Raw genomic sequence first — 25,139 nt, 5'->3', positions numbered from 1 at the left:
ATGTTTCCAGCCGTTCGCAAATCCTCTCTGTCCTGGCCATTTCTGTATCTTTTCATCTGGGTGTCCGTGTGGCAATCTCTGTGTCTCTTTGTCTCCTGTGCTGGTTCCTCAGGCTCACCTGTGTCTTGTAACCTAACAAACTTGAATACTGTTGTTTGACAGTGCTGGAAATGAAACCCAGGGCTTTCTGGGATCTATCATAGAGCACCACCTTCAAACCGCCACTGCATAGTAGGAAAGTACTGTGCCTTTGAGCAATAGCCCCTCACTGGAGTATAGTAGGCAGGGGCTCTACCACTGAGCCACGCCCACAGCCCCTCACTGGGGGATTCTAGGCAGGGGCTCTACCACTGAGCCACATTCCCAGACCACAGTGTGCCTTTTGAGTGACAGGGAGTCATGTGATCCACTCACTTTGATCTCCTGCTCCTCTCCCCAGGACCTCACCACCCCCCATGGCTCCCTTGGCTTTGGTGGGGGTTGCCCTCCTTCTGGGGGTATCCCACTGCTTGGGGGAAGCCACTCCGACCCCTTCCCTGCCGCCTCCCCCAGCTAATGACAGCAATGCCAGCCCAAGCAGCTGCCAAGGTTCTTACCGATGTCAACCAGGGGTGCTGCTGCCTGTGTGGGAACCCGACGACCCATCGCTGGGGGACAAAGCTGCACGGGCCGTGGTGTACTTTGTGGCCATGGTCTACATGTTCCTGGGCGTGTCTATCATTGCTGATCGCTTTATGGCATCCATTGAGGTCATCACATCCAAGGAGAAAGAGATCACCATCACTAAGGCAAACGGGGAGACCAGCGTGGGCACCGTGCGCATCTGGAATGAGACGGTGTCCAACCTTACACTCATGGCCCTGGGCTCCTCGGCACCTGAGATTCTGCTGACTGTCATCGAAGTCTGTGGCCACAACTTCCAGGCGGGTGAGCTGGGCCCAGGCACCATCGTGGGCAGTGCCGCCTTCAACATGTTTGTGGTCATTGCTGTGTGTGTGTACGTCATCCCTGCTGGCGAGAGCCGTAAGATCAAGCACCTGAGGGTCTTCTTTGTCACAGCCTCCTGGAGCATCTTTGCCTATGTCTGGCTTTATCTCATTCTAGCTGTTTTCTCTCCAGGCGTGGTCCAGGTGAGTAAAGGCCAACATCCCAGGGGAACCTGGTGGCTTGGAACGTGTGTGTGTGTGTGTGTGTGTGTGTGTGTGTGTGTGTGTGTACCAGTCACACTCTGCATCAGAGGGCTGAGCCAAAGACGCAAGTCAAGAATGCGGGTACAAGTAGAGTTCTGTGCCCACCCAGAAGGTAATTCCCAAGGCTGTGCACGGGCTGACAGAGCCCAAGGTCCATGTAAGACATGCCTCCGCTAGCCTCATAGTTACCTGAGAGCACTCCTTCTGCATAATTTATTCCCGACTTTACTGTACACATCTCTATTTGCATAATTCACACTTCATTTGCATAGGCCAGCCTCCTGTGTTCTGACAGCGCAAATCAATTTGAGTAACTTGGCGCATTTACATAATATATCCACAGGCTGGCATCTGTGGTACCCACATCTGCATAATTTACTCTGTAGGCCAGAGAGATGGGCAGTTTGCATGGCTCATTCATTATTCAGCTGCAGTTCAGTGTACTTTATACTCCCATCCAATTGGCAGGGACACCAGCAGAAGCCGGTGTCCCCTTTGCATAATTTATTTCTACACTGAGACAAATTTGAAACTCACAGCTGCCTGGCTCACACCCCGATTCCCACAATGCTCGGTCTCTCCCTCGGCCAGTGTCTTCACCAGCGCCCCTGCCTGTCCTCTTCTTCCTTTACAACATTTGGTTAATTTATTTCCCACAAGTCTAAGACTGCTGCCTCTATTTGAATAATTTATTCATGGGTCTGGCCTAATTTGTACACCCACATGCATAATTTATTTGTGGTGTCCAAGACTCACTCATTCATGCTGTGCATGATCTGTTAACTGCTGTCACTTAATAGGTTCTACTATAGCAGTACCCAGATATAAAAGTGCTCTAGAGTTGCCATCAAAGTGGAGACGGCAGGGTTTATCTCGGCATGGGGTTTATGCCTGTAATCCCAACACTAGGAAAGCTGAGGCAGGAGGATAGTTGTAAGTTCAAGTTCAGCCTGGGTAGCACAGTGAGAATGTGGAGGTAGAGATGTGCCTAAAGGGTGAAGTACTCCCCTAGCGTTCATGAAGTCTTGGGGAAGGAACAAGGGAGGAAAGGTGACGGGCGGGGGTGGGGGGAGAGGAAAGGAGGGAGAAAGAGACACTACCGGATCAGAGCGTGAGAGAGACTTTGCACCTAAACCATGACTAGAACATTGAGCTTCCTAGCAGCCCGAGTGAAAAGTACAGGCTGGGACATTGGACAGTTTTCAGGTTCTCTTAAAAAAGGACAGCGTCCTGGCTTAGGGTCCAAATAGCCTTTGTGTGAGGGTGTGAGGTGAAGGCTTGCATGTGCGTGTGCACATGTGTGTAGGCACAGAGGTCAATGTCAGGGGGCTTCCTCAGTTGCTCTCTACCTAATTTTTTGAGTCAGGGTCCCTCTCTGAATGTACAGATCACCAATTGGCTAGACTGGGTAGTCCCTGAGCTCGGGGGTCCTCCTGCCTCCACCTCCCCAGCACAGGGGTCACGACCTCACCCAGTCTATACAAACATACATACATGCGTACATACATGCGTACATATACATACATATACATATACATATATATATATATATATAAGGGAGGCACTGTGAAGAGGGAATTTTAGACACTGTGGGTGAATCGTAGGGAGGAGAAGAGTGGAGGAGACATAAGAGCTGGCTGTGATGTGAGGTAGAAGGAAGATGGAGAAAAGGTCCAGATGGACATCGTATTTATACTCAGGGAAGGAGATGAAGTAGGAGGGGCTGGGGGCTTTTGCCAGTTAATGGAGAAACTCCATTAATGAATGAACAGAGAAGGGGGGCAGGGACCTCCATGAGCTTTCTCCCCTGATTTTTCCCCCTCAGAGCTATGAGGTCTCAGAGCCTTCAGGACACACTAAAGGTTGGGGACTAAGGGATAGAGGCCAGATCTTAAGAGATCCTTTTTTTAGACTGGCAAGTTTGCTCAGTGGGTAGAGGTGCTTTGTAGCCAAGCCTGAGCAACTTGTGAAAGTTTATCTCTGACTGCCACGCCCCTCCCACTTAACAACAGTAAATAAATGTTATAAAAAAAATGAAAAGTCTTGCTCTCTCAGACATATTTGTAAGGCACTTGGGAGACCATGTCATCTGAAGTCCTCTTCCATCCTTCCCTCGTTTCCTTTAATGAGAAGGATGGCATTACGGGTATTTATGTGGAAGCCTTCTGAGTTGGAGAGATGGCTTAGCAGTGAGGAGTGCCTGCTGCTCTTGCAGAGGAAACAAGGTGGGTTCACAGCACCCAAATCTGTGGCTCACAACTTCCTGAGATTTCAGTTCAGGGGATTTGATGCCCTTTTCTGGCCTCCTTAGGCAACTGCACACATGTGGGCCCCCCCACCCCCCAATTAATAAAATAATTTCTTTCAAGACAGGTGTTTTCTGTGCAGCCCTGGCTCTCTTGGAACTTGCTCTGTAGACCAGGCTGGCCTCAAACTCAGAGAACCGCCTGCCTCTGCCTCCCAACTGCTGGGATTGAAGACATGTGCCACCACTGCCCAACCAGTTTTTGTTGTTTGGTTTGGTTTGGTTTGGTTTGGTTTGGTTTGGTTTGGTTTTCCTATTGGGATTGAAGCTAGGACCTTCACAAGTTAGGCAGGTGGTGTGGGGCCAAGTTCCCAACCCTTCAATGGTAGATTCTAGGCAAACACTCGACCATGAAGCCTATTTTGTGGAGATTTACTTATTTTTATTTTGCATGTATGAGTGTTTTACTGCATGTTTGTACACTGTGTATGCCTACTGCCTGCAGAGACTAGAAGAGGATGCTGAATCCCTGGAACTCCATGTGGCTGCTGGCACTGAACTACCATTCCAGCTTCACCCATTCCTTAAAACCTAAAAAATAAAAATTTAAAAGAAAAACATTTTTGAGACAAGGCCTTACTTACTACATAGCCCTGGCCTGTCTTGAACGTGTAGAGATCAACCTGCCCCTGTCTCCCCAGAGCTGAAGGCATCACCACCATACCCGACTAAGCCCCTCTAAAGTTTGGTGTTTGTGTTGGGGGTACATGGGTACCCAGGCAGAAGGCAGAGGATTACTTGAAAGAATCAGTTTTCTCCTACTATGTGGGTCAGTCTTGGCAGCATGTGCCTTTACCCACTGAGCTGGTGCTTTTTGTTTTGTTTTGTTTTAAGATTTATTTATTTTATGTATATGAGTACACTGTAGCTATGTATTTATGTCTATGAGTACACTGTAGCTACACACCAGAAGAGGGCATCAGATCCCATTACAGATGATTGTGAGCCACCATGTGGTTGCTGGGAATTGAACTCAGGACCTCTGGAAGAGCAGTCAGTGCTCTTAACCACCGAGCCATCTCTCCAGCCACAACTTTTGAGAAAAGATTTCACCAAGTTTTCTAGGCTGTCTTGGAACATGGTATCCTCTTGCCTCAGCCTCCCAAGTTACTACAATCACCAGTTTGTGCCAAATCATTTCACCTCTTGGGTGTTTCTCATGTGCCAGGAGCTGGCAGTGCTCCATGCTGGGGACATGCGTGTCAGCTCCAGCTTAGAGGTGACCCTCACTTACTGACCACGAGGTCACTGGGTTTCCTCAGCTACCTGACATGCTGCAGCTTCTAAGGAATGAGAGAGAAATGATTGCTGCAGATGAACTTTCAGAGTCAGTCTTGCCCATGAGAGCCATTCAGATTCCGAGGAAGAAAAGGCAGAGCTGTGGTCACCAGTGGTACGGGAGATGGAGGGATGTAGTGGTCAGAGAACATGTGTTCAAGGTGAAGAGGAGGAAAGAAATGGAGGGGGAGGCGCAGGAAGAGATGCAGGGTCTGACCCTGACAAGCCAGGCCACAAGTGGGGACATCTGTCACTTGGTGGAGGCTAAGAATGTCTCAGTGTATAACACATATGCAGCAAGGTGTAGCACTCAGCAGGTAGATGGATAAGACCAGGAGCGAGGCGGGGGAAGAGCACATGCCGTCTGGAGAGGCACACTCACTGAGGGCAGAGGAGAAAAACTTTGAAGACTCTTCAAGGGAGAGTGCTGGGTGTCTACAAAAAGATTAAAAAAAAAAAAAAAAAAAGAGGACACAGAGACAAGGGAACCTAGGTAACAGGAACAATTGGATGGGAGAAGCGAGGGAAGATTAAAAACACCAGCTCGGGGAGGGAGGCAGAGAGAAGAGTCAGTCAGAGAGGCGGAGATGAAGAGTTAAGCCATTAAAGCTGGCATGAGGTGGGTAAAGGAGCGGGTAAAGGAAAGAGCTGGGGGGGGGTAAATAATAGGGATGCAGAAGAATGCTTACGTGGGCAAATGGAAGAATGGAGGGGTGGTGGGTGGGTGCTTGCGTTGGTAGACGAATGGATGTGTGGATGAAGGAAGGATACATAGGTAGATGGGTGTGTGAGTTGATGGAGGAATAGGTGGATGTTTGGGTAGAAGGAGGATGGATGAGTTGGAGGATGGGTGGGTGGCTGGCTAGATGAAAGATGGGTGGATGGATGGATGGGTGGGTGGGTGGGTGGGTGGATAGATGGATGGATGGATGGATGGATGGACCTATGGACAGATGGATGGTGGGTGGGTGGACGGATGGATGAGTGAATAGATGAATGGATGAATTGGTGGATAGGTGGATAGACACATTTATGGATGGGATAGATGGGTCTTTGTGTGGAGAAACATGAGCATAAGAGAAGCAGATGTGAACAGAGATGAGCAGGATAAAGGGCGTGTAGAGCACTCACAGTCTGCTGTCCTCAGGTGTGGGAGGCACTGCTCACACTGGTCTTCTTCCCGGTGTGTGTGGTGTTCGCCTGGATGGCGGACAAGCGGCTGCTCTTCTACAAGTACGTGTACAAGCGCTACCGCACCGACCCTCGCAGTGGAATCATCATCGGGGCAGAGGGAGACCCTCCCAAGAGCATTGAGCTGGATGGCACATTCATGGGCACCGAGGTTCCAGGTGAACTGGGCGCATTGGGCACAGGTCCTGCTGAGGCGCGTGAGCTGGACGCCAGCCGGCGCGAGGTCATCCAGATTCTTAAGGACTTGAAGCAGAAGCACCCGGACAAGGACCTGGAGCAGCTGGTGGGCGTCGCCAAGTACTACGCACTGCTGCACCAGCAGAAGAGCCGTGCCTTCTACCGCATCCAGGCCACGCGGCTGATGACGGGAGCGGGCAACGTGCTGCGCAGACACGCTGCGGACGCTGCCCGCAGGCCAGGGGCCAACGATGGTGCCACCGATGATGAGGACGATGGTGCCAGTCGCATCTTCTTTGAGCCCAGCCTCTACCACTGCCTGGAGAACTGCGGGTCAGTGCTGCTGTCCGTGACTTGCCAGGGCGGCGAGGGCAACAGCACCTTCTACGTGGACTACCGCACCGAGGATGGCTCTGCAAAGGCAGGCTCCGATTATGAGTACAGGTGCGTCTCTCAGGGTCGCGTGGGCCCCGACTAGGAGTAGGACCGAGATCCAGGTTGGTCCCAATCTCGGTGGCTCTTAGGCCCAAGTGTGTCCCAAGCACAGATGGGTCCTGATTCAGGAGGCTCTCAGGCCCACATAGGTCCCAACTACAAGTGTGCCCTAGGTCCAGGTAAGTCTCAGAATAGGTAGGTGGGTCATTGTCCAGATTGGTCCTGAGCACAGGTGAGTCTAGGCAGGTCACGTGGGTCACCATAGTCAAGTGGGTCGTAGGCAGGTCACTTGAGCTAAAGGGAGGCATAATGTCTCCCTTGGGCTGAGCCTCAGGATGTCCTTTAGAGTCTCCCTTTTATAGGTGCAGATCTATAGCATCAGTGTATGGACGCATTCATTCATTCATGAGTCAGTCATCATTCCTTCACTTCCCCGAGCCATGCTCCAGGCACCTTACTGGAGGATTCCAGGCAGGGCGTAACCACTGAGCCACGCCCAACTCCTCTATGGCCGATTTTGTTATTCAGAGGAAATGGCATCCCTGCTGCTTAAATACGTCTACAGAGTGCCTTGCGGTAATGTTGCCTTACCACGCTGCTTTCCGCCTTGCCTGTTACCTGCAGTTCTGGGTGCGCAGACAGGCCCTTGTAATGTCTACAGTTTTGTCAAGTTCTTGGCCACCTGGAAGAAGCGCTGGTTATGTGTAATAATTTTCCTGCCTCCTAGACCCCATTCTAGGGAAGGCAGAGTTGCGTTTGAGATTTTTTCCCTCGACATTCACAAGTTATTTCCGGATCCTGCTGGCTTTGTTTGCCTACTTGCTTGCTTGTTTCTCTGTGTAGTCCTGGCTGTCCTGGAACTTACTCTGTAGACCAGGGTGGCCTCAAATTCAGATCTGCCTGCCTCTGCCTCCCTGGTGCTGGGGGTTAAAGGCGTGCTACGGCTGCTTGGCATGCTGTTTTATTTTAATTAATGACATTTAGTAGAGTCAACCTGGTGAATCTCCAGGGCCTGCTTACGTCTTCGAGGGTCCCCATGCATCCTCTGACGTGTTGTCCTCCCTCTCCTCCCACTGATCCCAGAAGCACACGTGTCCCTTGACTGCCACATCTCAATGACCTTCATTCTGGATGTTTCTTAGACCTCCCGAGAGTTTTGTGTTCATGTTTCTCTCCTCTCCCATCTTCATGTGTGTGGGTGAGTGGCCTGTCCGTGTGTGTATAGGAATGTTGGAATGTGTGTGTCCCTACACATGTGTGACGGTGCATGTGGTGATGGGAATCATCCTTAATCTCTCTTCCACCTCATTCATGAGGCAGGCTCTCCCCTCTCTCAGAGTTTGCAGATATTGAGTCTTCCTAGCCAGCTTGTTCCAACGACCCGGTCTCAACCCTCTGAGGCTGGAGTTAAACCTGGGCCACCATGCCCTGCCCACTTGGCATTTGTGTGGGAGCTAAACTCAGGTCCTCACGCTTGTGCAGGTACATGTTTGCCACTGAGCCATCTCCTTAGCTCCCTCCCCATCCCCAGTGCATTGGAAGCTGGGGTCCTAGAACTATCTGCAATTAGAAATGGCCTCATATTTCCAGAGACCAAGTTGTGTGTACTTTCTGCAGGAGGCCAAGGAGGGGAAACTGTATCCTTCCTGCCCTTCAGGAGGTGCAAGGTGCCTGCTCCTCCGTTGCTGGTCGTGTCCAGTGTGGTTTTTCCATAAAGATGCAGCCACCCGCCTGTTCTGCTATCCCTTAAGATAGAATTTCAAATACTTATTTCAGAATTCTGAGAGGTTTGTTTTATAATAAAATCTTTGGTCACCCAGACTGCTCTGGAACTTTCTATAAGGCACAGGTTGCTCTTGAACTCCTCAGCCTCCTGCCTCTCTTCAGTGTTAGGATAGCAGGTGTGCACCACGAAACCTGGTTTATTCAGTGTTGGGGATGAAACCCAGGCCACTGTGGCTGCAAGGCAAGCCTTCTACCAACTCAGTCGCAACCCCAGCTTGTAGACTTCTAACACTCATATACGAATATCACTAGATAATTTGTTTTAATTTACATGAGACTGTTCTATCTGTATATCCCAGGCAAGCCTCAGACTAATAATCCTCCTGCCTCTGCCTCCCAAGTGCTAAGATGAGCCACCACATCCAGCTAAATTTCATTGAGTGTTTCGGTATGAATTCAGTCCCTTCCTCAAGCGAATGGGTATCTGCTGTTAGCGCCCTCGTACATCTGAGATTCCGAGGCTGGAGGGCATTCAGCTGGCTTGCTTTGTGGTTGAGCTAGGCTAGTAGCCGCCAAGGACAGTGTCTGTCAAGGCAAGGGTTGCAGTACCAAGGAGCCTCTAGCCTCTATTCCTAGTTACAGGACCCTGGGTTCCCTCTGTCCCTCCCACTGAGCTGGGATTTTCTTGAAGAGCCTTTTCTATAAAACTGAGCAGAGAGGTGGTGGCTTCTACTTTTCAGTCCCAGAGCCCCAATCCAAGGGGCCCCTCCTCTGCAGGGTTCAGGATTCACTAACATCTGAGTCAGCATGGGGTATATCTTATCCCCCCAGTGAGGGACTGGGCTCCGGCTGCACCACTATGCCCAGCGCTTGGGGTTTTTGTTTTATTTTTTCTTTAATTTTTAGGTTTTGTTTTTAAAGGTTTCTGTTGTTGTTTTATTTTATGTGTATGAGTGCTTTCTCTACACGTATGTCTGCACACCAGTGTATGCTTGGCACCTACAGAAGCCAGAGGAGGGCACCAAGCTCCCTAAGATGCTTTCAGCATTCATCTGTGTGTGTGTGTGTGTGTGTGTACGCGCACACTTGTGTTCCATTGAAAGAGCAGCCAGTGCTCTTAGCCACTGACCCAGTCCCTAGGTTACATTTATTGTAATTGTATATATGCATGAAGGTCAGGGGACAACTTCTGGGTGGAGCCAATACTTTCCTTCCACCTTGAGAATCTTAGGAATCAAGCTCAGGTCAAGATTGGTGGCAATCATGTTTACCCATTGGACCGTCTTACCCATCCCCGATCTATCTATCTATCTATCTGTCTATCTATCTATCTGTCTGTCTATCTATCTATCTATCTATCTATATTAAATCAGAAGAATAACAAGGTCTATTCCAAAGTCCCTAAATTCCTGCTACTCAACCCAGCACCACCCACAGCCCCTACAGATAATAAATAGAGAATCTAGAAGCCAAGGGGCTTTGCACCAAACTCCCACTTCAGTAGATACCAAGGAAACCTGAGGACTGAGGACAATAAGGCTTATCCTCAGGACTGGAAAGATGGCTCAAAGGTTAAGAACACTAATTGCTCTCCCAAACGACCCGGATTGGAGTCCCGAGACCCAGGCAGGGAGGCACATAACTCTCCAGCTTTGGGTGCATCTTCTGATCTTGGCAGGCACTGTGCACACAGGCACATAATAGGGATGGCCCCCTCTGGTTCTCGTCTGCAGCGAGGGCACGCTGGTGTTCAAACCTGGGGAGACGCAGAAGGAGCTGCGCATCGGCATCATCGACGACGACATCTTCGAGGAGGACGAGCACTTCTTCGTGAGGCTGCTGAACCTGCGTGTGGGCGATGCTCAGGGCATGTTCGAGCCCGACGGCGGTGGGCGGCCCAAGGGGAGGCTGGTGGCGCCACTGTTGGCCACCGTCACCATCCTGGACGACGACCACGCGGGCATCTTCTCCTTCCAGGACCGCCTGCTGCATGTGAGCGAGTGCATGGGCACCGTGGACGTGCGCGTGGTGCGCAGCTCGGGCGCGCGTGGCACCGTACGGCTCCCCTACCGCACAGTGGACGGCACGGCCCGTGGCGGTGGCGTGCACTACGAGGATGCGTGTGGAGAGTTGGAGTTCGGCGATGACGAGACCATGTAAGCACGGGCGGGAGACAGGAACAGCCCTAGTTGAGAGTGAGATGGGATGAGGTCAGGATAAAGCTGCCCTGAAGAACAGCCCTAAACCTGGTGGTGGTGGCGGCGGCGTACACCATTAATCCCAGCACTCAGGAGGCAGAAGCAGGAAGATCTATCTCTAAGAGCCTGGTCTACAAAACGAGTTCCAGGACAGCCCGGGCTACAAAGAGGAACCCTGCCCCTCCCCTCAAAAAACAACCAGACAAAAAAGAATAACCCTAGAAGGCGATGGGGTGGGGCCAGGGTGAGAGGGTCTGCTAAGGAACGGCCTTAGTTGGGAGTGGGCGGAGCCTGAAATTTGTCTGGGGACGGGGCAGGGCAGAGTGTGGGAAATCGTCTTTGCTGGAGATGGGCAAGGCCAAGATGAGTGGGGTCTGAGAAGTGACCTTGGCTGAAAGAGGGGACAGAGCTAAGGTGGGCTGGATCTAAAAAATGGCTCTGGTTGAATGAAAAGTTGGGGATGTGGCTGGGTGTGTCACCAGAGTAGGCTGGTCCTGTGAAATGGGCTTAACTAGGAGGTTGTGAGGGGCTGTAGAGACGGGGTGGGGCCTTGGGAATTCTCGGGCAGGGTGGCTAGGGGCGAAGAGGGAGGGAGAAGCATTCAGAGAAAGAGAACATGACTGGGCCAAGCAAGGGATGGAGTCCAAGCTCGGGTCTGAAGAGAGCCTAGGTCGTGTCTGAAGACACAGAATAGGCTCTTGACAGTGGGAGTGACAGAGGGGCAGAGACAAGTTTGGCGGGGCCAAAGGACCAGCATGGCCAATCTATGGATGGGAGGAGACAGGGTTGAGGAGACTGGGAGGAGCTTTAGGAAGAAGGACTTGAATGGGGCCAAACTGGAAAATGGCATTTGACTGGGAAGAAGGGGGAGGAGTCTGAGAATGGGCGGGGCCTGGGTGGATTTTGGTCGGAAGAGTCAGTTGGGATGTGGAAGCCAGAAAGAGGTCTCGGGTGGAAGAGGGGCTTTAGAAAGGGGCTTTTGTAGGCCGTGGCCTACCGACCCAACCTGGAGAAAAGTTGCTTGGCTGACTAGAAGTCGTGGTCGAGTGGTGGGTGGGGCTTTCTGTCTGGAGAAGTCTGAGAGACTTATGAGATACCGGAGGACCTGGGAAACAGTCGGAGGCCCAGGGAGCTGAGAATGAAAAAACAAAAACAGGACTTTGGAGATATAGGGCATGGATTCTGAAGACTAGGTGGTGCCTGGACTCACACGTAGGCCCTGTAGATGTACAGACGGACAGGGCACTGCAAACCCTGAGCCCTGGGCTCGGAGTCCCTGGAGAGTCGCGCTGGCCTCCCCCGCGCCTGCCAGGCGCAACCTGCACCGCTCCGCTCCCGCCGCCCCCGCAGCGGCTTGCTTCCTCCTCTAGCCACCCACGCGCTCCCCTCCAGCCGTGGGGCCTCTGCCTTGCCACCAGCCGTCTGGTGATGGCTTTCCATCCCTGTATGGCTTCCCTTCCCTGCAATTCTGACCTCCCAGGCTATGCCTCTTAGGAATCTTGGCTCTGTCCTCAGTCTTTCTTTCTGCCTCGGGTTATGCTTTAGTCAGAAGCCCTGAGCCGCTCTCCACATTTCTCTTTGGGGCGAGCAGGTGGAGGGTATGGCAGTGTTGTCTCTTTATGATTCTTGTCCTTCTGATCGTCTAACTGGCTTCCTTCTTGCTGCTGCAATCCCATGGGCCTCGCCTCCCCCACGCGGCTTCCCCAGCCTGGGACACCCTCTGTCCTCCCCCACCTCCCGCCTCCACCCAAGCTTCCAGCTGTGGCTTCAGGAAACAAGAGAACAGGAGGCTAATTAGCGTTTAGGGAAACACATCCTTCCTCTGACGGGCAGGCGCTAATTAGAGGAGCTTTGAAGCAACCAGGCTGGAGTGGAGGCCTGGGCAGGATCAACACAGAGACTGGAGGAATCAGAGACTCAATGGAGAGAGCCAAAGAGAACAGAGAGACGCAAAGAGAAGGAAGCAAAGGAGAGGAAAGGGAACAGAAAATAGGGAAAAATTCAGACCCAGAGAACTGGGGTCACGGAGAAACAAGGGGAAACAAGAAGGTAGAGACACTGGAGTCTTAAGGGGTGAGGGGTAGAATGGAATTTTCAGAAACTTGGGAGGAAGACTATTTCCCAAGATCTCAGGTCAGTCCTCTCCATGTGTCCTGTCTCTCTCTGTCCTGTCAGCACAGTTCTCCTGGGCTGCCTGTCAAAGCACTGTTTGGCATACGCGTCACCAAGCACTAGCTACGGTGTTAGCGGTTTGTGAGCTAAGAGCGTGCATGACAAAGTGTATGTCACTGTGTCACTGTGTCTGTGAATTTGAGGAGCCTGGTTGTCTTGGGAGACGCTCCTCATCAGGAGGAGCCCCTCGTCCCAGATGCGGTTCTTCAGCACCGCGGACAGCGCCAACCCACTCCAGAGGCCAGTCCGCACAGTATTTTGAAATTCAACTGGACATGGTCTTAAATTTCAGCAGATGAGACTGGACACTGCAGGGTTGCCATAAGTTGAAGGCCATCCTGGGCTACGGCGTGAAAACTTGCTTAACAGACAGAGCTGGGAGCGTAGCCCTTGTGGTAGAGTCTTTAGCATGCCCTGGGGTCCGTTTCCAGTGCCATTACATCAGTGGGTCATGGTAGCCCACATCTTCAGTACCAGCATTTGGGAGGTGAAGACTGGAGGGTCTGCTGTGCAAGTTCATCCTTGTCTATCCATCAAGTTTGAGTTGTCACTTATTTATCAGTGTTTGTGTGCTTCGTGTAGACTACAACTCACATGTAAATGAGGACAGCTTTGGGGAGCCTCTTTTCTCTTTCGACCTTTTACCTGGGTTCTATGGATCAGATTTGGGTCAACAGGCTTTCCAGGCAAGTGCCTTTACTCGCTGAACTGTATTACCAGGACTTCACGTAGAGTTTGAGGCCAACCTGGACTACATGGGACCCTGTTTCAAGTAAATAATTTTAAACCCAAAGTGTGGAGGTAGGTGTCTGTCCTTATCTGACCATGTGTCTGTGTGCTGTGTAAGTTCACCTGCTGAGACCTGTTGATTGAATTAGGGCCTGATTAGAAGTCTTCTGCCTGACCATGTTAATGTTATTTCATTTGGGAGCCCCTGAGAGGCAAAGACAAAGAGGAAAGAACACTGATGAAGAAAGGCAGAGAGAAGGAAGAAACAAAGGCTGGGAGAAACAGAGAAAGGCAGGGAGATGATGGTGGCCAGAGAAACATACAGAGAGAGGCGTGGTAGAAAAGTGCACACAGCATTCACTGGTGTAAGGAGGAATCTAAGCCTGGAGTGACAGCACACGCCTGACATCCCCAGATTTTAGAAGCTGAGGCAGGGGAAAGTGAATTTCAGGGCTACCTACTGAGTTCCAGACCAGTCTGGGCTAAATAGTGACACACTGTCTCATAGAAACAAAAAGTAATTAAATAACAAAAGAGCAAGGTCCGCAGAGGAACATTAGAAGGGTCTCACAGGGTGACAGTGTCTGTCTCTGGCTGTGCTGGGGGTGTCTCTCAACCGAACAGGCATCTGTTCCCTGAGATCATGCGCTGCAGGGGGATGGCTGTGCATGTGGGCGGGTGACTGGTGGAGCTTCCTCTATTGGTGACTGCGTGGGTGGAGTGTTTGTGTGGCTGGGATCTAGGGCCAGGCCTTATGGGGCTGGCTACATACACTGTTCCTCTAGCCAAGAGTTGCTGGCACCCAATCTGTGAACATTCCTTGGTGTGGGGTTTGGAGATTGCAAGGAGGGGTAGGAGGTGTGTGGGTTCAGTGCCTTAAGGGGACAGGTAACATTGGACTATTCCCTGCCTCACCCTGGTTACCATGGGAACAGAGATGCTGGAAAAAAACTGGGCACATTAGGCTGATCTTCCAAATGTGGTCAGGATGGAGGGTGGGAAGCTGCTGGTCTTTTGTATGGATAGACTTAGATGTTTGTTTCCCTCCTTCCTTTTTTTTTTTTTTTTTTTTTTCCTTTTTCTCTGTAACTCGGGCTGAACTTGATCTTATGCCCCAGCCTCTCAAGTAATTGGGATTTCAAACCCAGTGAGATTTTTTTATGTGTACATGTGTGTGTATACACATGTATGTGTGCTCATATGTGTGGAGGGCAGGGGACAATCTCAGATGTCATCCTCATGTCCCCTTCTTCTGAAACAGATCCCATTGGTCTTGACCTCACCAATTAGACTATGCTGGCTGGCCTGCCTCCATCCCACAGACAAGACAACCTGATGAGATGGGGATCGAACTGGGGTCCTTATGCTTCCATGGCAAGCTCTTTATTAACTGAGCCATCATCCCAGCTCCTTCCAGGACCCAGCTTCATTCACACATGTTGAATCTTTGGGGTTAGGCTTATTTCCAACAAATGGGGGCAAAATCATGACTCTAAAGGAATGGCTGTCTAAATTCCGCTGGGGCCAGGAGTACCATCCTGAGGTGCTGTGTTGAAGGGGCTTAAGCTTTCTCTCCACTGGTGCCTCCCTCACCCCAGGAAGACTCTTCAGGTCAAGATAGTGGATGATGAAGAGTATGAGAAGAAGGACAACTTCTTCATCGAGCTGGGCCAGCCCCAGTGGCTTAAGCGGGGCATCTCAGGTGAGGGGTGAAGAGGTGGCTATGGGAAGAAACCGGGGGTCCAGGGTTGGGGGCCCCGGGGGGCTCGTGAGCCTGAGCTTTGAGGAGAAGCGACTCTCTCATTGTGTCCCTGTCTCTGTCTCTCCCCAGCTCTGCTACTCAACCAAGGTGAGTGAGGGGACCTCTGGGTGTGGAGGGGAGGGGCCACTGGAGCCCCAAGGGCTGGGTTTGGGGCAGGTTGGAGGTGAGAGGTGGATTTGGAATAAGACTGGAGCCTGCTAGAACTAGGTAGGATGGGGGTTGTGGCATTCAAGATGGCAAGTGTAGTCAAAGATTGGGGAAACTGAGTCATGAAATCATACCTGAGCTTGTGGCACGTATGAATTAGGTTTAGCATAGGGTAGGTTTGGGGTATGAGGTCAAGCTTCCCGCAGGGTCAAGACAAGAGCTGAAATAGAAGCTGCGGTTCAGGATTAAGATGGGGTTAAATTAGAACTGGAATCACTGTTTATGCTAAGACTGAGGTGGAACAGATGGTCCCCTGTTAAAAGCACTGGCTGCTCTTCCAGAAGACTCAAGTTCACTTCCAGCACCCACCCTGAGTTGCTTACAGCCACAAGTAACTCTGGCTCTAGGGTATCTAACATACCTACCCTTCTGGCCTCCTCAGACACCTGTATGCGTGCGCATGCACACACACACACACACACACACACACACACACACACACACACAAGATTTTTATATGGAAGTTGGAATGTGAAGATTTGGAGTTAGAGATGGGGTCCGGTAGGCTGGGACCTCTCAGTCAGTGGATTGCCTGCTCAGTATGTGGAAAGCTCTTGGTCCCAACCCAGCACTGTCGTGATACAGGCCTGTAAGCCCTGCACTTGGGAGATGAAAGCAATAGAATCAGAAGATCAAGGTCATCCTCAGCTACATAAAGATATTGAATCTAGCCTGGGCTATCAGAAAAAAACAAAAAAAGACAGACTTGGTAGCCCATGTCTTTAATCCCAGAACTTGGGAGGGAGGCAGAGGCAGTTAGATCTCTGTGAGTTGGAAGCCAGCCTGGTCTAAATAGTTTGAGGTCAGGCAGAGATATATAGGGGACCTGTCTCAGAACAGCCACTGCACTGAGGGAGCGGGCGGTAGATGGGGGGTGGGGAGAGAATTGATGCCAAGTTGTCTGTCGGACTTGAAGTAGGAGCCAGTAGCTCGGATATAGTGACAGTTTAGAAACAAGATCTGCATTGTAGCATGCAGTCAGGACTAGCCTGAGACTAAGATGGATTGAGAAGTCCTGTAAGCTGCTGTAATAAAAACTTCTAACAATGCCTGTTGGTTACAAAAACTAGCAAGCGATTGCTAGGGTACTTTATTTGTTGCTTAGTCAAAGTTTGTGAGTCTTGCTTTTTTGTAGGTGGTTTTCTTTTCCTGTGTGGCCTTTCTCTACTGTGCCTTCACTTGCTATTGGGCTGTTTGATGTCTCCACTGCCTGTGGGCAACTGGGCAAGAAAATTCCCAGAACCACAAGGGAGATCCTGCAGGATCACCACTCCATCACTTTGCCCCCATTCTGTTGGCTTTAATCCAGTCACATGACAGTACCCAGCTGCAAGGGATGCTGGGAGATGTAGTCCGGCTATTTGCTCTCAGATTTGGGTGAACTGATAACTGTCTCTGCCACATGGTCAAGTTTTGTTGCTAGTGATATCCTGGACGTGAGGCCTAGGGTCAGGGCAAGGCGCATGACATTAGAGTGGCATTTGGGACTATATGAGATCGGTTCTATTACTGTACCCATCGAGGTACAAAATACGAGCAGACAGGCTAAAATACACTGCCTAAGGTCACACAACCTCCACCATTTGAACCCAGAGTGCGCTCCTAGAATTCCACTGGCTGAGGGAGCAGGTGGTTAGAGGGTGCTGGACTAGTTCACCAATGTCCCAGACAAGAGATAGCATCATTGACCCTGTTAGGCATACCTCATGGGCATCTAACCTCCATCCCTCGTACTACAGGGGATGGAGACGGGAAGCTGACTGCGGAGGAGGAGGAGGCCCAGAGGATAGCAGAAATGGGCAAGCCAGTTCTTGGGGAGAACTGTCGCCTTGAGGTCATCATTGAGGAATCTTATGACTTTAAGGTGACTTTTCTTCCGTTTCCTGAAGCCTGTCCTGAGCTCTGCTGGGTGGGTAAGTGGGGGAGGGGATGAGGCTCAGGAAAGCAATGCAAACCTCAAAGTTGGGGACCACAAAGAGGTCCCTGGGGAGTCTCCAGGGCCAGCATCATTACTGTGGAATGGACAGGGCATGTTGAGACTCCTTGAATGTGGGTCTGATTTCCAGCCCCAAAGTCCCCATCACAGTACCCTGAGATGCTTGTGGGAAGTAATTTGTCCCTTCACCCTCTCTTTCCCAGAACACAGTAGATAAACTCATAAAGAAAACGAACCTGGCCTTGGTGATCGGGACTCATTCATGGAGAGAGCAGTTTTTAGAGGCAGTTACGGTGAGCGCAGGTAAGTTAAGGGGACAGGGTGAGAGCGAAGGGAGGTGATGGAGAGACAGAAATGCAAAGGTGTACACAGAGGTACAGGGAGTGGGGTTGGTGAAGAAGACAGATGGGGAGCGGGTGGCGTGCAGAGACCAGAAAGGGAGAGGCAGATGGAAATGGAAAGGAAGCTTCACCTTCTACCCAAGGTAGGTGGGACCAGCCCGGACTTTACCCTAGTAGCACCAAGAAGTTAGAGGATACATAGGTGAAATGTCAGCAGGTCTACCCCCCACTCCCTACTTGTCCCCAGACAGCCTTGGGCTCCTCGGTTGCCATGGACACAATCACCAGGGCACCCTGACTCTTTCCAACCTGCTGTGGTCCTCACCCTTCTTAGTTCTCCCGTGGATCTACGGTGCCCTCATGTGGCCAGATGCACAATGGCAGCTGAATCCACAGACTGTCTTGGAAATTTACATGAGGTCCTTTGTGACACAGATGGGTAAACTGAGGCTTGAATAGAGGAAAGAGCTTCCCAAAAATCTCTCAAACAGTTTATAACGAGCTCTGCAAATGCAATTCAGGACTTCCTCCCATATACAGTATCAAGTTTCCTTCTGGGAGGCCTCGACTGGAGATAGTAATATGCAAGGGTTAGGATTAAAGCAAATGTTGGGCAGAGATGGCTCAGCAGGTAAAGGCGACTGCTTTCCTTACACACACACACACACAAACACACACACACACACACTAAACGGATAAATGTACAAACTAAAAAGAAACTATCGAGTGCAGTTCAGAGTTAGGGCTGTGCAGATATGAGGTCAGCCTCAGGATGCCCATGTGGTTGGTCAGCCCTCCAAAGCCACAATTTTTACTGTGTCTGAGGGAGACAAGATGGAGAAAGGACTGGGACAGCACTGGCTCTGTAGAGTTCACAGCACAGTGAGAAAGACAGACATGTCACAAAACGGGGACAACAGACATAGGAGGAGAGACCCCAAGAGACCACATGAAGCTTCTGACCCATCCAGGAAGTAAGGGAAGGCTTCTAGGAAAGGAACGCCATGCCCAGGCCTAGACTGGGGACACTCGTATGCAACAAGGAGGGGACAAGCATGGCTGTCCTGGGTAAAGGGAGCACCAAGGACAGACATCTGGGTGTTTGGAGGAAGTCTGATGTCTGGAGATGATTAACTTGTGGTACGAGAAGGCGTTGGTCATGAGGCAGAGAGGAGTCGTGAGCCATAGTGGAATCTGGAGCAGAGCAAGGAAAAGCCTAAGTGAGACGGTCTGAGCCTGTCTGCATTGGCTTCCGCAGTCTCAGTACAGCTCAGGTGTGATGAGTCTGTCTGTCTGCCTGCCTGTCTGTCACCTATCTATCTATCTACCTACCTACCTATCTATATATCTATCTATCTATATATCTATCTATCTACCTATGGAGACAAGGTCTCATAATGGAGTTCTGATTAGCTTGGAACTCTCCATGTAGACCAGGATGGCCTCAAACTCATAGATATCCCCCTGCCTTTGCCTCCCAAGTGCTGAGACTAAACATCTGGATCCTCCTTTGCCTTCTAATTCTTAGCGTTTGCCCCTGCGCCTCCAAGTGTCCACAGTCCTAGCAGGAACAAAATAGAAATCAGGGGAGCCAGAAAGGGTGGAGTGCGTCTGCTGAGTTTTCCATTTTTTATTTTACTTGTGGGTGAAGCTAAAAGTTTGGTCTTGCAGAACTAAGAAACCACCAAACCCACCTGGATCAATATCTGGAGTCAAGGTTGTATTTCTTTGGCAAGCCAGTGGTTAAGTAAGTTAGAAAAGAGAGAGCAAACTGGGTGTTGTGACCGGAGTCCTAGGTGGGGGCAGGGTCATGCTCTTTCTCCACCACTGCAAGGGTTCTCCTGTTTCTTAGAGGGAAAACTTGGAGATTTGTAATCACAAATCCTGGCAAATAGCTTCAGGATTCAGCAGCTGGCTTGGCCTCACCTTGCCTTCCTGCCTGCTGCCACCAGCCATCTTTCTTACCAGTCCCCTTCCAGCTATAATATTTGGCACCCGGGAGCCTGCTCTGTCTCACTTTCATTACCGCTTGCTTATCAGCTCAGGGCAAGGGCTCCAGATATTTCTAGGCTTTCAAATCACACAAATGTCTGAGTGCTAAATCTGGTCACAGTAAAGGACAAGACGGGAGTCTTTACAAAGCTCAGAAGATAAACATGTGCAGGGTGCCTGTACCAAGGGAGTTAGAGCATTGCAGAACCCCTCCGTTTGTCTTATTGCCGGAGGAGTGACCCACCACTGCAAGGGATTATGGGAAAATATGTATTTTAGCATTGCTAGAAGCAGGAGGATTCTGGGAGAATGCATATTTTTATCTGAGGACATGGCTGTTGCTAACCTCAAGGGATTCTGGGAGCTTAGCTAATTTTAGCAGGGTGTTTGTCTCTGCCTTGCTCCTGGAGACTCTGGGAAAGTCAGTTGTGTGAAGTGGACTGTGGAATCTTGGTGTGCATGTGGTCAGTGATGCTGGGGATAGAACCCAGACCCTTTCACATGCTAGGCAGTCAGTCTACCTCTGAGCCAGAGCCCCAGGCCACTGCAGTGACTCCCAAGAGCGAATATTTCTAGCTGTACAGATGGCTGTCATGGTTGTGAAGACTTTTGAGGAAATAACTATTTTTAGCTCAAGACATGGTCATCTCTAGCAGCCAGGGTTTGTGAGACACTTGGGTGCTTTTATTTTTTAATAGAGTATTTTTTAAGACTTCTTTCTTTCTTTTTTTTAAAGATTTATTTATTTATTTATTTATATGAGTACACTGTCACTTTCTTCAGACACATGAGAAGATATCAGATCCTGTTACAGATGGCTGTGAGCCACCATGTGGTTGCTGGAAATTGAAGTCAGGACCTCTGGAAGAACAGTCAGTGCTCTTAACTGCTGAGCCATTTCTCCAGCCCATTGAGTGCTATTAGAAAGGGATTTGTAGCCTCCTGTAGCTTTGAGGGGTTCTGGAAAAATAAATAGATTTATTTATGCCAAACACTCTTGGCTGCAAGGGATGCTGGGGAAGTAAGTACATTTACCTGGCCCAAAACTCTTAGCTGCAAGGGATTCTAGAAAGTGTATTTACCTGGCCCAAAACTCTTAGCTGCAAGGGATTCTGAGAAACAACATTTATTTAAGCTCAATATTTATTCTCTTAGCTGCAAATCTGAGAAGCCAAATAAGCTTCCCTCAGCCCAATACTCGTAGCTGGTAGGAATTTTGGGAAATTGCATTTACCTGGGCCCAATACTCTCTTAGCTGCAACAGATTCTGAGAAAATACATATATTCATCTCAGACCAACATTCTCTTAGCTGCAAGGCATGCTGGGAATGCAGTTCATGTGGAACTGTCTGGAAGCCTAACACAATGAAGCTGTGTAAGCAAGGAAGTCTGAGGCACAGTGTGTGCCCCAGCCGGGTCATGTGCCCACAGGGGACGAGGAGGAGGATGAGGATGGGTCTCGTGAGGAGCGGCTGCCATCCTGCTTTGACTACGTGATGCACTTCCTGACGGTGTTCTGGAAAGTACTGTTCGCCTGCGTTCCACCCACGGAGTACTGCCATGGCTGGGCCTGCTTTGGTGTCAGCATCCTGGTCATTGGTCTGCTCACTGCCCTCATCGGAGACCTGGCCTCACACTTTGGGTGCACCGTGGGCCTCAAGGACTCAGTCAACGCCGTGGTCTTCGTGGCCCTGGGCACCTCCATCCCTGGTAACGCCCTGTGAGGCAGCACTGCAGAAAAATATGACAGGGGCCCCGTGGGTAGTGTGCTGACTGACCCCACCCTAGAGCGATCAGGGAAGGGGTCACGGGACTCACGTGGCAGGAAATGGTAAAAGGCAGCCCCAGACTCTGTGGGAAGGGGAGGCCCCCACAGGGGTTGGGGATGGTCTCAGTCCTGGAAAACCTTACAAAACCCATTGTGGGGGAGCTCCATAGAGACAGGCCCTCCTCAGATGATTTCTCAGCCCCACGTGGTAGATGGTGGGAACCCTCCCAGAGGTGCATGTACATAGGTCAGAGAGCAGCTTGCAGCCATTCTTACTCCACTGTCGGTTTTAGGATCAGACTCAGGTCATACTGATGACCTGTTGAGCCATCTTGCCCTCTCAAGGCTCGGCCTTTTCCATGAGCACGGGGATCCAAACTCGGATCCTTCAGCTAGATTTACACCCAAGGAGCCATCTTGCCAGCTGTTTTGTTTTGTTGTAGTGGTCTCAGGTAGTCCAGGCTAGCCTAGAACTCACTAAGCAGAAGAGCCTGGCCTTGAACTCCTGATCAAGTAGATTATAGGCATGTACCACCCCCCCCCTTTTTTTTGAGATAGGGTCTCAATTTGTAGTCTTGGCTGCCCTGGAATTTGACTGTGTAAACTAGACTGGCTCCAAACTCGTGGTGATCCTTTCTTCAGCCTCCTAAGTGCTAGGAGTGTAGGGATGCTTACTACCGTGGCTAAATCAACTCAGGTGAGAGTAGAAACCATCAATAAGGGTGAGTATGTCCCAGAAACAGGGCAGTGTCTTGTGTCCTGTAAGGAGGCTGTGGCCATGATCGTCTGAACCCCAGCAAACCTTGTGGGGAAGATAGCACACTGTGAACAAAATGGGGAGACTCCGTTCCTTCATCAGTAGGGAGAGCTCTTGTGGGGACACACAGCTGTTTCCAGAGGGAAAGAGTACTGGGCAGCAGCAGCCCCTCCAAACTTAAAAAGTGGCCCACAATGGCAGCTTCACAAAAAGCAAGCCTTGCGCCGTCGAGTAGGCAGTAGAGGTTTGCACAAAAGTCCCAAGGAAGTGTTGCACAGGCAGCGGAGCTTACTGCATGCAGACAGACCCCAAAGTAAGTAGGCCACCGTCTTGAGGGCGTCCTGCAGCCTCTCTCACGCCCGTGTCTTGTCCCTGTAGACACGTTCGCCAGCAAGGTGGCCGCGCTGCAGGACCAGTGCGCCGACGCGTCCATCGGCAACGTGACCGGCTCCAACGCGGTGAACGTGTTCCTGGGCCTGGGTGTGGCCTGGTCGGTGGCCGCGGTATACTGGGCGGTGCAGGGTCGCCCCTTCGAGGTGCGTGCAGGCACGCTGGCCTTCTCGGTCACACTGTTCACCGTCTTCGCCTTCGTGGGCATCGCAGTGCTCTTGTACCGGCGCCGGCCACACATCGGCGGCGAGCTGGGCGGCCCGCGGGGACCCAAGCTGGCCACCACCGCTCTCTTCCTGGGCCTCTGGTTCCTCTACATTCTCTTCTCCAGCCTGGAGGCTTACTGTCACATCCGGGGCTTCTAGGGCCCTGAGGGTGGGGACTTTGTGGCATTTGCTCTTGGACCCACCCCTGTCTCCTTACCCAGACTGGGCTTGGGTACTTTCTAGGCTCCTCCTCATCAGACTTCTTCCTGGGATCAGCCTCTCTTTCCCCCTGGAATCCCATCCCTCTCCCTCCCTTCCCAACGGCACCCCTTCCTTTGTGAGTTACACCCGAAACCCCTGGCCAGATGCCCACCCACCAGACATTACTTCTCTGTCTCCCTGGACACCTAGCCTGATTCTGTCTTCTCATGTCCCCTCCCTCAAGCCACAAACCTCCACTTGTGTCCCAGGTCTTAGAACATCTCCCTAGGTACCTCAGAGGAAGGGCTGTGCCATCCCAGGACCCACCCATCACCGCCCTTACCCCTGCCCCCCAACCCTCAGGGAGCTCCCTTGCCGTCCCCAGGGGAAGGAATAAGGGGGTGTTGCGGGGGCCGGGGAAGGGCATGCACCTTACCTGATTTATCCACTCAGAGGCTTGGAGAGGGAGAAGGGATGTTTGGAGTTTCTGTCCCCCAGGCTCAGCCAGAGGAGACACATCTTGAACCCACCTCTGACATTCCAGCGCCCTACTCGCCCTCCACTACCTCTGAGAGCCTAGCCACGCCTTGGAGGGAGGAGCCTGTGCGTGTATATAGTGTGTTTGGGGAGGGGGGACACGGGAGGGTGCATGTCTTAGGGGAAGGGGCGTTGACAGACTTTCCCTTCTGAGAGGGCAGCACTGACTCACTCAGCCTTGAGAACCGACTTAGTGGATGAGACTGAGAATCCAAGGGAGTCCAGTTGACCTCCCCTGACAATATTCTAGAAGGGTTAACGAAAATCCTCTAGTCTAGGTTTATTTTGCCCTCAGTGCCAGCCAATCTGGGCAGGACCCTCGAAGAGGAGACCGAGGGTCCCAGAGGACCAATGCTACAAGCCAGCAAATGCTGCCACATCTCTGCCTGTTGGGGGGCGGGGGTGAAGGGGAGGGGGGCGGGGGGCTGGGTGGGCATTTTTAACTTTGTGGGCCATACATCTGTTGGTAGGCCACCTGCATTTTCTTACTGTTAATGTCTCCTGCCCAAAAAGACATCCCTGGGGAACAGGGAGTGCTGCCCACTCCTTGCGACCTTAGGTGACCCTGCCACCCTCATAGCCTTCTGCTTTCCTAAGTTATTATTACTTTTGCATTTTCTCGTCCAGTTGTGCATCGGACCCATTACCCACTGCCCTTCTCACCCCTGGTTCATCAGCATCCCTTGATGTCCCTTCTCTGTGATTTCTGTAAAAATTGCCATAAAATTTTGAAATTCTGCCTGAACAGTCCTCCCGTGGGAAGTTTGGGTACAGGAGGAAAGGGTTAATGGCAGCTCCGACAGGAAACAGACGGCAGGACACTAGTGAGCACTAACCACACTCAGTGCTCACCAGAGCATCCACCAGCCGCGACCCTATCTAAAAGCCATAGGCTTCTGGTACCATGCCCTACCCATTAGCCAAGAGCAGCTACTAGTTCCGCCCTGTCTATCAGCCATAGTTGTCTAGAACCACGCCCCACCTATCAACCGTGAGCCTCCATTAGCCAAGCTCCTACCTAGCAACCATAGGTTTCTAGTACCATGCCCATATACCAGCCAACAGACTCTCTCTGATTGCCACACCCCACTCACCAGCCACAAATGCTTCTTTTTCGTACAACATTGTGAGACTGCAAAAGAGGAGGACTCTAATTTGCCTAGCCAGGGGGAGCCAAGGTTGATGGAGTTTCCTAAATAAAACAGGTCACTTTCTCAGAATCATGCATGGAACAGGAGGTGTGTGTGTGTCTGTGTGTGTGTGTGTGTCTGTGTGTGTGTGTGTGTGTGTGTGTGTGTGTTCGTGAGGTGGATTCTATGGAATGAGTACAACAAAAATTAATGTGTACAGACCTGTGAGGCAGTGGCTTTTTTAGAGTGAGACAAAAGATGAACAGAAACAGAAGACGTGATTCCTGTATGGAGTGGGGGAGCAGAGAGACCTTCAGGGGACCAAGTATAAGAGCCACTAATGGCCACACTAAGGAGGCTTGGTATTTAAGAGCAAAGACCTGCTTTGGAAGAAATTTAAAAAGAACAGGCCAGCAGTTGATGTCAGCTGATATATATATGTTTGTGTGTGTGTGTGTGTGTGTGTGTGTGTGTGTGTATGTGTGTGTGTGTGTGTGTTTTGTGTGTATGTA

At 51.0% G+C, this 25,139-nt stretch overlaps 1 protein-coding gene across 3 annotated transcripts; it reads left to right on the top strand.

Annotated features, from left to right (window-relative positions):
• Window positions 1–442: 442 nt before the first annotated feature.
• Window positions 443–22,918, top strand: SLC8A2 (solute carrier family 8 member A2; the record flags this gene model as incomplete). 3 transcript variants are annotated; one of them, XM_080908241.1, is made up of 9 exons in its annotated part: window positions 443–1,130; window positions 5,921–6,585; window positions 10,035–10,457; window positions 14,999–15,102; window positions 15,232–15,249; window positions 17,109–17,233; window positions 17,509–17,608; window positions 21,070–21,348; window positions 22,542–22,918. In XM_080908241.1, the coding sequence occupies 9 exons, from the start codon at window positions 456–458 to the stop codon at window positions 22,916–22,918; spliced, it is 2,766 nt and encodes a 921-aa protein (XP_080764367.1). The 3 variants fall into 3 exon arrangements, with proteins under 3 accessions (XP_080764367.1, XP_080764365.1, XP_080764366.1); XM_080908239.1 differs by having other exon boundaries at window positions 456–1,134; window positions 5,907–6,585; XM_080908240.1 differs by lacking the exon at window positions 15,232–15,249 and having other exon boundaries at window positions 456–1,130.
• Window positions 22,919–25,139: the final 2,221 nt, after the last annotated feature.

The sequence above is a fragment of the Micromys minutus genome (assembly GCF_963924665.1).
Source record: "Micromys minutus genome assembly, chromosome: 32".
In the NCBI taxonomy this organism is placed as follows: domain Eukaryota; kingdom Metazoa; phylum Chordata; class Mammalia; order Rodentia; family Muridae; genus Micromys; species Micromys minutus.
The sequence above is the reverse complement of the archived record's forward strand: the minus strand, read 5'-3'. Positions and strand labels throughout refer to the sequence as shown.